The following is a 13,351-nucleotide window of genomic DNA, read 5'->3' as shown; positions in this document are numbered from 1 at the left end:
TTGACAGCACAGACTTACAGTCCAGTTGGGTAACAGTGCTCTAAATGGTGACAGGCTTAAACCACTATAAGAGCGCCAACACTAGATACTGTAGCAGCATCAGCAACAGGACTGCTACTCAAAAGTGTGAAATGAAGTATTTCACTGACAGCAGCTATAAGAAAGTGTCAGGAATGCTAATTCGACTGATAGCTTTAACTCCAGACTCAATCAAATAGGAGTAAATGTCTGGGTAGGAAATCTCTGGCCAGTGAGCGGGATCATTGCACCGGCTCTCTGCTGGGAGACTGACAGGTCATGCTTGAAGAAGATGGATTAAGTCGAGCTTTCGAATGTAGTGTGAATGCTCAATTGCAGACCGTGTTGGAAAATCATTATTTGAATTATTATTTGTCATACAGGAAAGCTTCAACCTAAAGACTGATCCAGCAATGTGTTGGCAGTGTTCAGAAATACCATTTAGTATTGCAGTCTGTGCCACTTGTTTTCCCCCAGAAAGAGGCGTGGACGTGACCCAAGCCTAAAGTACTTGTATGTGTCAGTTTTGTATATATGGGGCTGTCGGGCTGCACAGAATCTATACTTGTTTCTCCTGTTACAACAGAAACGCTGCAGTCAGGTGTAGTGTTATAAAAGTGATGGGTGACACTGTGAGGGGTGCAGATGTGGAGCCTGAATCAGACTTGGCTTTGTAAAGGTGGATGGTTCCACTGTCAGGGGTACAGATGGATTCTGCTCCACTAGGCCATTGTTCGCACTAGACTCAAATATGATTCGCTTCGGCAGCCAGCCTATTTTTAACCCTGGAGAGATAACCGTAGCCCGAGTGGTTGCATAACTTAAATGACTTGTTTTCTCTCACGCATCCTCCTTTCACTTCTCTCTCGCCTCCTTTTCTCTGTCTCACTCATCCTCTTGCTCTCTGCCCCATCCCGTTCTCTTGCTCTCCTTCGCTTTCTCCTCTCGCTGTCTTCTCTCTCTCACGATGCTACACCACCACCCTTCTCTGTGCCTCTGCCACTTTCTCATCTCATTTCCTCGTCTCCCGCATCCGACGTTCCTCGTTCATATTTTCCACCTCCACTGTCCCTCAACCGTCTGTCTCTCTCCGCTCCTCCACCCACGTGTTCCGTTCCTCCTCTGCTTTTCTTTGTCCTAATGTTCACTCCTGCAGAAAGTTAGCCTCCACCAGAAACTTAGTCAGTCCTCACCATTTAGAGCAGAGATAAAGTCAGACCTCATAAATTAGACCAGAAACTTAGTCAGACATCGCCAGTTACACCAGAAACTTCTCTCGCATATATCTGCCACAATTCAGGAAACACTATTTAAACAAGAAATAACTGTCCAAAAGGAAACAAAATTATATTGGAAATTATGGAGGGTGCATTTGGCTGTTAAAGTATTGATCCACTCAACTATTTAGACGGCAGGGCTACTCACAGTGGATGGTTTATTCACCCCGTTTTGGGTGATCACTCTCTTCCTGTAGTGGAGTATTTCTATCCTGATGGAGTGGATCTTTTCCCCCTGACATTGTCCTCAGGTGTGGTCACAGAATGGTTTGATAAGCATGAAAATCGTACCGTTCAAATATTGTCCCATAAGCGGAAGATATGTGCTGACAGGGTTTACAAAAAAACACACGATAAAAACAAAATATAACAGAAAAATGTTAAAAGACATAACATAAAAGCACAATAAAAGTACAACTCGCCACAACATATACCATACAGAAAAAAACATGAGTTGATAAAATCAGACAGTGAGTCAATCGAGTCAATACAGCGCAAGGCATGGAAATATACAGTAAGCAGAATTCTCCCTTTGCCATAGAAATCAGCCAGTCAACTCAAACGATGCAAATAATAGTGTTAGTTACTCTTTTAATTTAATCTTCCCTATGTGTTGGGCTGGTGTCTGTGTCATCATATCTCAAACCTAGCAGAACGCAAGAAGCATAGAATATATACTTTATTGATCTCCCAGGGGAAATCAGAGGTTGTTATTGTAAAGACTTCTTGATGTAGTCTCTCGATCCCCTAGAGCGGTCTTACTTTTGCACTCTTCTTCATTTTATACAGTATATCCTCAAGTTTATTTCTTCCTAAACCACTCAGAATAAGACCCTCCCTCTCCCTCTCTTGCCTCAAATGACATCTCTCCCCCGCCCCCTTGTCAGGCTCTAATTCTCTCTCTCTGTTTACTTCTGTTTCTTGTTCTTTATCTCACTACCTCAGAGTAGTCTTTCCATTCCCTTTACTCCCTATTTTTGACTATTACTCACTTCATCCCTCTCTCTCTCCCTACCTGCCTCTTTCGCTCACTCTCCTCTATCTCTTTTTCCTCTGATCTTTCCCAGTCTCTCTCCCATGTTTCTCTCCCTGTCTGTCTCCATCTCTCTCATTCTCCCTCCTTCCTTTCTCTCTCTCTACCTCTCTTTCAGTATTGTGTTTACTCCCTACTTCTGACCATTCCTCTTTCCATCCTTGTCTCCCACCCCCACCTCCTCACTTCCTTGCTCTCCAAGACTATCTAGCTGTGGCCAGTAAAAAGCTGTGAGGAGAACCGAGCCTAATCAGTCTTTTTCTCCTTCTCTCTGCCCTGCAAACCATTTTCTCCTTCCTCACCCCCAGCCAAGCTGAAGCTAAAGGTCCATCTAGCTGTGGTGAAAAAGGTGAAAGCTGAGGGAGAAGAGGCCATGATCACTGTTCCTTCATCTTCATCTAACCTCTCTCTCCTATCTTTGCCCCCTCTACCTCGCTCCTTCTAGCCAAGCAGAAGCTGGAGGATCGTCTCGCAGCTGCAGCCAGGGAGAAGCTGGCCCAGGCATCCAAGGAGTCCAAGGAGAAACAGCTGCAGGCAGAGAGGAAGAGGAAGGCGGCACTCTTCCTCCAAACCCTCCGCATCCCCCACACTGGAGAGCCTGAGGCCAAGAGAGCTGAGCTAGACTCGTCCGCACAACTTGAGGTGGGTGGATGGTTGCTAGAGGTGGGTGGGTGTCTGCGTTTGCCCGTATGTCTAACTTGGGCTAAACCCAGAGATTGGATCAAGTCACATTTGCTAAAGTCATGAGTAAGTCACAACTCAAAGAGTCCAAGTCCAGGTGTTTAAATATAAGATCAAGCAGGGTGATAGTAGCGTCTGGTACACTCTGCTTGCACACCCTGCTTGGCCTTGATAGCAGACTAAAATGGGTCAAAGAGATAATCTGTTTTGGCCAGGATCTCTTCCTTTACCAGTCTTCCAAATGACTTGGCAAATTAAGAGCTTACAGCAACCAGACTGTAGTCATTGAGAACCTCAGGGTGGCTGAGACCTAGTGAGGCTCCCTAGTAGATCAATTCCAACGCAAATGTCTTCTCTCTAATTTTTCCATGCAAATCACCGCATAAACCACAATTGCTACAAACTGTATGGGCTACATGTTTGTGTTGGCATCAAAATACTGTGGAAAAAAGGATTCTCGCGAGTGCAGGTGTACCATGAAAAATCACATTCTTGTGAGAGAACTGCGTCCGCTTTGTGCTCCTCAAAGACAGCCGTTGTGTGTGTGTGTGTGTGTGTGTGTGTGTGTGTCACAAGAAACTGAAAATCTGCAAATTTCAGTTGTTAAATCAATCTTTTCATTGTTGCTTATGACTGGAAAAATCTTTTTATGTGTCCCCACCTTCTAAGTTGTTTAAACATTTTTTTTACTATCATCAGTGATATTAATACTTTGATACATCATTTTTGCAAATATTCATCAAACAAATAATTGGCATATTTCAGAGCCACCTGTCAACCCTGGGGACCTTGGAATTTCGCTCCATTTACCTGCACTTGAAACATTCACCTTGATGCACCAGTGGGCGGGTTGGGTTCGTCACCTGTTTTCCACCCACACACGCTCTGTCCACTAAGTAAATCAATGGCACCCAGTCAACCTTTCACAGGGTTAGGGTTAGCATTTGCATTACCCTCAATGGCAACTTGTGCAGACCCTGAAAAAAAAAAAAAAAGGACATTGGACATCATATTAATAGCCAAAAATGATTTAATATATATATATATATATATATGATTTAAGTTTTAGGGATGGATAATGGATAATGGGAAATTGGATGTAGGCAAGTCCCATTGCAGTTAGGGTTATTGCAGTGAAAGGACGTGTTTTAATCGCTTTTTGGGTTCAACTGAAATTTTGAACACAATTGCCATGATGGCAAAAACTAGGAAAACGGGGCCCAGCTTGAAAACAACCAGAATTGTCCTTAAAGCACATGGTCAGTAACATGTTGTATTTAGGTTAATGTAAACATAGCATAATCATATGATGCTCAGTTTCTAACTCCATAAAACCACTGATAAAGTGACGGATTTATAAATACAAGCCCATATTTTCAGAACAAATTGTATCCAGCCTGGCCTAAAGGGATTTTCACCTAAAAATAGCGGTTGAATACTGTATGTGAAATATTTCCATTACTACCATTTTGGTAGTGTGTAATGTTGAAGAAGTACCAAACTGCTGTGCCCTCAATTGCAGGTTTGTGACATCATATTGAGGGTTAAATCTTGTTGGGCTATTAAGATGACAGATGTCCTATGAAGGAAGACTCAATCACTGCTGATAAGGGTTAGCCAAAAGGGCCAAAAATAAGGGTGCTCCGATCAGGATTTTTGGGGCCGATCACCGATCGCTGGAAGCAGTATCGGCCGATACCGATCACCGATCACGGGGTCTATTTGAAGCCTTCTATTCATCGTGTAGCATTATTTATTTATTTAACTATTCTTAACAACATTGTATATTAAGTATTAAAATTAAGAGATGAGAAAGTATCATGAATTGACAACTGTTTATTGGCAGGCAACATGTGCAACATATTCCACTCTCTCTCTTAGAGACACAACTTTAACCATAGCAGCCTACGCTTGGTTATTGGGAGCAGCTTAAATCTTAACAAATATAGCTTTCCTGTGGAATAAAATAAATACAATTTTATAAAATAAAAATTAAAAGAATAAAAGCTAAATGTGCACAACACACCAAGTTAAAACAATAAATTATATATAGGCCTACTGAGGCAACAAAAATCAATTCCAATAGACGGAAAACTCAGGGCCTTTATCAATTTACTCCAACTTTAGAGACTATAAAAACTGCAACATAACAAAATATTTTTCAATATTAATCTGGATTGAGGGAGCAAACATTCAGAGTCAGAGTTAAAAAGTAAATACGGTATTAACGTTTTCAGTCCACTCAGTGGATACTGACTAGCACCTACAGTAGCCTATATACAGCTAATCTGCTAGTCTCGGAAACCCAGCTGTATTCCAAATAACGTTAATAACCCTTAGTTCTTCTTTTTGGGAATTCAGCCTGTCGTCTTCTTGGCATGGAAAAAAAAATATCCCTCACGCCTGCGTGTGCAATGGGAGGCGAACAGACGGGTCCGGGGAGAGAGCGAGCGAGAGAGAGAGAGTGAGCGAGACAGAGAGCGAGAGAGCGCGCGACACACACACACACACACACACACACACACACACACACACACACACACACACACACACAGAGAGAGCGAGAGAGAGCGTGACACACACACACACACACACACACACACAGAGAGAGAGAGAGAGAGCGAGAGACAGAGAGAGAGAGCGAGAGCGAGAGACAGACCGCACAAAGAGACTACTTCTGTTTGGATCTCTTCCCAACTTGTCTCTCCCTAACATTTTTGCGAATGTATTGTCTTTTTCAGACACCTGGTAGAACTGCCAGACCGGTGAAGCCATTTTAGCGGCGCGTAGAGAAATTGTCTCGCATGTTTTGCGTCATCTGATCGGCGTTTCTGATCGGCCTTTATAGAGACCACCGATCAAACTATTTAGAACAAATATCGGCCGATAACGATCGGTGGCCGATCGATCGGAGCACCCTTAGCCAAAGTGTGAAAAGTAAAGGGTAAAAAGTTTTGGGCCACACAAACTACAACTAGCTGTTGTCAGATTTTCATTTCGGACTCTAATGACAGACAGGGAAGAGACTGCACCTAGAAGAGCCATGTTTACCATACTGTCTACCATACCGTCTATCATGTCACCAGTGGCCAAGCTGCAGAATTCAAGTGCGACTGTCACCTGAACTCTCTTAGTCCCAGCTAGGTAAAACAGACAAAATCCAATCATATTGCTTGTCTCAGCCGTGTGTTGGAAGGATGGCTTAACAGAATGTTATCTGTTGAACTGAGTAAAAAAAAAAGGTAGGTCTATGTTCCATTGATTGCACTCTTGCTAGTTTACTAAATTGTTTGTTAAATTATTTGTTTGATTTATTTATTCATTAAACTTTAACTGCCAGTTTATGTTGAGCTACTGTAAATGGATCAATTTTTATTTCAGGTACATGCACAGTCCGAATTTTTGGTGTCAGTGATCAATAAATAGTTAATTTATCCAGAATGCACTGTACTGTATGAGTCAGGCATTTTTGCAGCACACACATACAGGAGCTGAAAAAAAATCAGCACGCACCACACACATGCACTCAAGGTTGGTTTCTCTTCCTTATGCAGAAACATTTAACCTTAGAAAATGAGTATAGAGTGCAACAGTAACCAAACCGTGTACACACACTGGAGTGGTCTAATGTTACATGCATGAGTTATAGCAGTAAGCTACTCAACGTGTTTTTAAACTGACATTAATACAGGCATAACAGTTGTTAGCTAATGTTACCTACCTTGACATTTACCCAGCATGTTTTACTTAACCTACCACTCTTTTCAGGTGCTGCACAAAATTGAGGTGGTGGAAGGCAAAACTTTAATTTATGACTCACTTGTTTTTTCATACAGCTACTCTCGCTATTTTTGATTCTAAAATCCTTGGATATAAACAATCATACTATAAAGTATTAATAAATACTTTATTAATTAATTCATTAATAAACTTTGAATAAACAAGCGAACAGCGCTCTGTGCAGCAGCAGGGCGAACGGGCACTGCACTAGTATTACCAATTGGGGGGGGAAAAACTGATGCCAATTGGTGATAAATAATTAAGGTTCCATCATCTCACCTTGCACACGGAATACAGGGTAGAAAAATGATGCTGGCTAATGTTAGCTGCACGCCACAACACAAGTACAAAGTTCCTGGACATACGATACATTGAGTCTGGCATTGCCACAATAATAATAATACATTTTATTTGTATAACGCTTTTCAAGATACTCAAAGACACTTTACATGAAATAGTATGAGCATAAATACAAACAGTGTACAAATACATTGCAAGTAAAAAAAAACTAAAACCAACTATGTAAAACTGTATCAAAACAAACAAAACAAGGGGTAGGCCAATAAAGCAAGGCACAAAAGACAGAAAAGACAGAAACATGGGTCAGGAGGGAGAAAGAGAGAAATCTTGAACAGGTGGGTTTTGAGAGATCATGTGAGTCTTGGATGTGTTTGCGGAGAGAGTTCCAGAGGGAGGGGGCAGCGGTGGAGAAGGCCCTGTCACCCCAGGTTCTGTGCTTGGTCCTTGTGAGGGGGACCAGGAGGTTTGCGTCCGCAGATCTGAGGGTACGGGAGGAAGTGTGCCAGTGGAGATCAGAGAGGTAAGAGGGGGCCAGGCTGTGGAGGGATTTGTAGGTGATGAACAGTAGTATGAACTGTATTTGTTGTTGAATTGGCAGCCAGTGGAGGTTTGGAGGACAGGGGTGACTTGGTCTCTCCTGCGGGAGTGAGTGAGTATACGAGCGGCAGAGTTCTGAATGTAGTGTAATTTATTGAGGATTCTGGAAGATGAGCCATAAAGAATGCTATTGCAGTAGTCAAGCCTTGAGGTGATGAATGCATGAATGAGTGTTTCCGCGGCTGAGAATGAGTGGGATGGACGGAGACGGGTAATGCTTTTTAGGTGAAAGAAGGCTTTTTTAGTTATGCGCTTGGCATGGGGTTCAAATGAGAGGGTGAGATCGAAAACGCCACCAATTACGGATGATGGAGATGTGAAAACAGTTGAGCCCTGAATGCTGAGGGAAGTCTACAGCAGGTGATTTCACTGATTAGCACATCTTCGACATGAGGAGCGGGACTAATCAATGAAATCAGCTGGTGTAGTCTGATTGGAACAAAAACCTGCAGGCTGTTGGCCCTCTGCGGCACGATTGCCCACCCCTGCATTAAAGTCTTGTGTCTGAGCAAAACAGAGCAAGTTAGAATTACATTTTTCATAATTTGCTTACACATATTGGAAATAAATATTGTGACTTGTCAGTCCTATCAAGTCATTATACCTTGAGTCACAAGCAAGTCTTGAGTCATGAGTACGAGTCTAAGTCAAGTCTCAAGTTATTTAATAAGTCATAATGACTCAAGTCCACACCTCTGACTAGACTTAGAGGTTGGTGGCTCATTTTGTCTCCATGCTTTTTTCTCTTTCTGTTAAGCTTATTACTTTTTTCAAGATCTGAACTATTTTCAAATCTCCTGTCAGAGGTTCAGTGATGGAAAATCGGATTTGACACAGATAGTTCTGTGTGCCTTGCTAAAACAGCCTCAGTCTTTGTGTCTGAGTGAGCATGAATACATGCTGATAGCAAATAACATTTTCTTTTCACAATTGTTTTTGCCCTTCAAAGGTTTTCTTTATTGATCATGTGCAAATGAAATGATCACAAGCACCTTCACATCTAATAGAGGAAAAGTCAGTTTGTGTGTCTGTGTGTGGCTCTATTGATAGTGGTTTTCCGCTTATGTAACCATGCGTTAAAAGATTAAGAGATGAATGTCTGGTCGCTAAGGGAACCTCTTCATCTTCATCAGCCTACTGAGAGAAGCAGCACTTAATTGGTGCAACTAATGCACGCTCCCTGGAGCTCTTTTTGTGTGTGTTTCTGTGTGTTTGTGTGTAGCACAACATACTGTATGTCTATGGCCCTCTCAGTAGAAAATGCTTTGATTTTCTGTGAATCGGTATACACACTCAGACAGACAAAAAGGCGGACACGCACACACACACACACACACACACACACACACACACACACACACACATACACGGTGTTCGTGGCTTGCCACAGCTGAGTAAGTTGTTTTGAATGGATGAGGTGTAGGCACTGGTCTGCTGAGTTGCGACTGCTGCCTGGCTTATTTCTGCTGCTGCTGCCACTTAGTCCTTAATGAGCCACACCGCCTGACAGGCCGGCAGCTTATCTATGCACATTTACATTCAAAGCATTAGGTATGTTTTATCTCTCACCTTAGCCTTGACTGAGTTGTGCTATCCATTTAATTATAGGCATACGGACTGACGGTCTGAGCGGCGCCATGTGAGGACGCATTTTTACGGAGCTCCTCGCTAGAACTGTTATTTCATATGGAAGCAGCTAATTAATGTTATGATTATCCGAATCACTCATCAGCGAAGTCAAGACCGTGCACTAGGTTTGATATTTTGATTCTACGCCGGCGAAAATTGTTGAAAAACTCACACGAAAAATGCCCGACACATGTGCTGGCCCCCAGGGCTAACCCAGATGCTAATGCTACACCTGACCTGAGACCCGGGCAGGATGCTATCCTCCAAGCGATCGCCGAGCTGAAGACTGAACTATTCACCAAAGTGGAGGCACAATCTGCCGAAATTCGGAACCAGGTTGACCAGCTCAGAACAGAACTTAAACTTGCCAATGATAACGCTAACGCCAAAAGTGAGGCTCTGGATAAACGGGTGGTCATCCTCAAGTCTGCAGCTGACAGCCACTCCGATTTGATTACCGCTCTGGAGTGGGACATGGCTACCGTGCAGAGGGAACTCGCCACTCAGAAGGCACGAAACGAGGACCTGGAGGCACGGTCGCGCCGTTGCAACCTACGCATTACCGGGGTAAAGGAGAGGTGAGAGGACGGAAAGCGCCCGACTGACTTTGTATCTCAGTGCCTGAAGGACACACTTGGCCTCGATAAGCTCCCTTTACTTGACCGGGCACACCGTACACTGCGTGTGAGGCCAGGCGACAGTGATCCACCGAGAGCCTTTGTCATCAGATGCCACTATTTCCAGGAGAAGGAGGCAATTCTAAGAAAAGCCGGGCAGATGAATCAACTGACCACCGGGGACGGTGATACAATCCGCGTCCAAACGGATTACACTCAGGCGGTTGCCAAGCAGCGGGCTGAGTTCAACGAGGTGCGGGGCTTGCTGAGGACCTGCGAGGGGATTCGGTACGGCCTGTGGTACCCAGCAGAGCTAAGGATAACGACGTCGGATGGCGAGCGTACAAGCTTTAAGGATCCCAAACAGGCCAAGGACTTCATAATGAAGAACCTGAAACGCAAAGTGTGACAACGGTCTGCGACGTTCTTTCTGTATTGTTCCACATCTGATGTACGCCGGTATGTTGGATTAATGTTACTTGGACTGCCACCTTTATAGCCCATCTCAAATAGGCTAAAGACTTTGCTTAAGTTTAATGATGTTTTACTTTTTCCAGTGACCACCAGCAAAAGGGTAAATACATTTAACTTTTCATTTTGGGTTGGCAGGGCCCTGTTTGACACATAATTGGTTGGTTTAATGATTTCTTGGCAGGATGGCTATCCTCCTGTCTGATACTAGTAGGATTCCACGGAAATTCTATATAGTGGCCGACGTTATCCACATAAAGTGGGACATAATTTAGGCACTAGTTTGGAAATTTAATGAGTGTGTTTTATGTTTGACTATGGTTAAGTTTGGCTGCAACATTTTATTCTGATGTTCATATAGTTCTGGTGAGGCTCAGTCTCACAAGGTAAGCTTTGATATGTTGTGCGACAGCGTGCGATTGGGGGTATATGCAGCCTCTCATTTGGGGAGGGGCCAGTAATGGGGTTTTGTGAATGGTGTGTTTTATGTCGTGTCATTTTGCTTTCTGTTTTTTTCATGTCTTTCGCTATCGACTCTTAACACAATATTCATACAGAGAATTGCTACTCTTTAGAATGTTTTACGACCATGCTGTTTCTAGTCAGGCTGCTATTATGTCATTTTTGATACCGGCATATGGCGGTCCCTAATACTAGTAGATCAGGGCGGGCAAAAACTACATTTACAAATTGGAATACCAAAGGGCTTAACCATCCAGTAAAGCATAGTAAGGTGTTTTCACACTTATTAAAGCTGCGAACAGACATAGCACTCTTAACTGAAACTCACTTGCTTAATAAGGGCCACACTAGACTTAGTAGGGGGGGCTTTTCCCAGATTTTCCATTCTAAATTTAATGCTAAATGCCGTGGCACAGCCATTCTCATTCATAGGGATGTGCAATTTGTGCAATCAAAGGTAATTTCTGATAAAAACGGTCGTTTTATTATTGTTCAAGGACATCTGTTTAATTTACCAGTGGTACTTGCATGCGTTTACGCCCCCAACTGGGATAATGCAAAAATGTTTCTGTGTTTTTTTTTTCCTCTACTTCCACAGCTGAATAGTCACCAATTGATTCTCGGGGGAGACTTAAACTGTGTTCTAAACCTCACTCTGGATCGCTCCAGAGCCACACCTGGAACACTAAGTAAATCAGCAGAGACTATTAATGCCTTTCTCCAGGCGTACGGGGTGATTGACGCATGGAGGTATAGAAATCCGGTGTCTAGACAGTATTCTTTCTTTTCTCCAGCGCACCAATCGTATTCCAGGATTCCTGGACAAGAAACTCCTCCCCCTGCTGAGGTCTAGTGAATATGAGGGCATCATTGTCTCTGACCATAGCCCAGTGACAATGGCTCTTTGCTTTCCAAATAATGAGCCTCCACAACGCACCTGCTGACTTAATCAACGTCTTTTGTCTGACGAAGATTTTGTTAGCTTCCTATCTAATCAAATTGACTTCTTTCTGGCAATGAATCAGTTGCCAGATACGAGCTATTGTAACCTTTGGGAAACGATGAAAGCGTACTTGCGTGGACAGATAATATCCTATAATACCAGTATGGACAAAAGACGGTCAGCACGCCTTAATGAACTGATCTCTTTGATAAATGATGTTGATCATAGACACTCAGCAGCTCCCTCTGCTGACCTCTATAGGGAGAGAATAGCTTTGCTGACGGAATTTGATACCCTTTCGACTGGGGTGGCTGAGGAGCTTCATCTCAAATCTCATCAAGAGTTTTACGAGCATGGGGAACGAGCTAGTAAACTACTATGCCACCAGTTAAGACAATCTGTAGAGGTTGGATTTATAGCAGAGATTGACACTCCAGACGGAATAACAACTGATCAAAAAGGCATAAATAATCAATTTAGGAAATTTTATGAGGACCTCTACGCCACCGAAAATTGCGATGGCGTGCAAATGGCTCAGTTTTTCGATAGTCTTGAGATGCTGACCGTAGGCCCACGAGATAGGACGGATCTTGATAGCAGTATCTCAGCAGCTGAAATTGATCAGGCAATTAGAAAGATGAAGAGCGGTAAAGCTCCAGGGCCTGACGGCTTCCCGATTGAGTTTTTCAAAAAATGATCAGGCAAACTAACCCCTCTTCTAAAGGGTGTGTATACTGAGGCACTGGAGCGTGAATCACTCCCCTCTACAATGACTCAGGCCACGATTTCAGTCCTTCTCAAGAAGGGAAAAAGACCCTTTAAAGTGTGAGTCATTTCGGCCTGTGAGCTTGCTCTGCTGCGACTATAAGATATTAACCAAGGTTCTAGCTAGTAGACTGGAGTCGGTTATGCATACAGTGATACACCCAGACCAGACCGGCTTTATTATGGGGGGCAGCTTTTTGGTAACTTATGCAGGCTGTTCAATGTTCTCTATTCTCCTGAAACTCCACCTACAGCGGAGGTACTGCTCTCCTTAGATGCCCACAAAGCATTCAATCAGATTGAGTATGAGTATCTTTTCGCAACTTTGGAGAGGTTTGGTTTTGGACCTACTTTTCGTTCTTGGATAAGGGTCTTATATGCTACACCCCTGGCCTCAGTCCGTACCAATAGGATTATTTCTCATTATTTCCCTATACGTAGAGGGACTAGACAAGGCTGTCCGCTGAGCCCTCTCCTGTTTGACCTCGCCATCGAACCACTTGCGGTTGCCCTAAGGGGTGCCGGGGACCTCACGGGTATTGATAGGGGGGGTCAAACCCACAAACTGTCTTTATATGCAGACAACCTCATACTTTATCTGTCTAACCCTAGCATCTCTATTCCTAAGGCATTAGAAATTATTTCTAACTTTGGTAAGATTTCAGGATATAAAATCAACCTTACTAAGAGTTTGCTCTTCCCTGTCAATGACCAGGCTCAACAGATGTCATTTGAGGCATATCCATTGAAAGAAACTCGGGACACTTTTACATATCTT

General features: G+C 43.3%; 1 protein-coding gene across 3 annotated transcripts in view; it reads left to right on the top strand.

The window, feature by feature from the left end:
* The window catches only part of sfswap (splicing factor SWAP), a 115,787-nt gene that overhangs the window by 54,737 nt on the left and 47,699 nt on the right, over nucleotides 1–13,351 (top strand). For all 3 annotated transcript variants that reach the window (XM_071914674.2, XM_071914677.2, XM_071914676.2), the window contains one exon: nucleotides 2,774–2,970. In XM_071914674.2, the coding sequence (XP_071770775.1) occupies nucleotides 2,774–2,970 (197 nt within the window). The remainder of the gene's footprint in view (nucleotides 1–2,773; nucleotides 2,971–13,351) is intronic.

The sequence above is a fragment of the Centroberyx gerrardi genome, chromosome 2, assembly GCF_048128805.1.
Source record: "Centroberyx gerrardi isolate f3 chromosome 2, fCenGer3.hap1.cur.20231027, whole genome shotgun sequence".
Classification (NCBI taxonomy): Eukaryota; Metazoa; Chordata; class Actinopteri; order Beryciformes; family Berycidae; genus Centroberyx; species Centroberyx gerrardi.
Note: the sequence above shows the minus strand (reverse complement) of the source record. Positions and strands in the feature narration are given on the sequence as shown.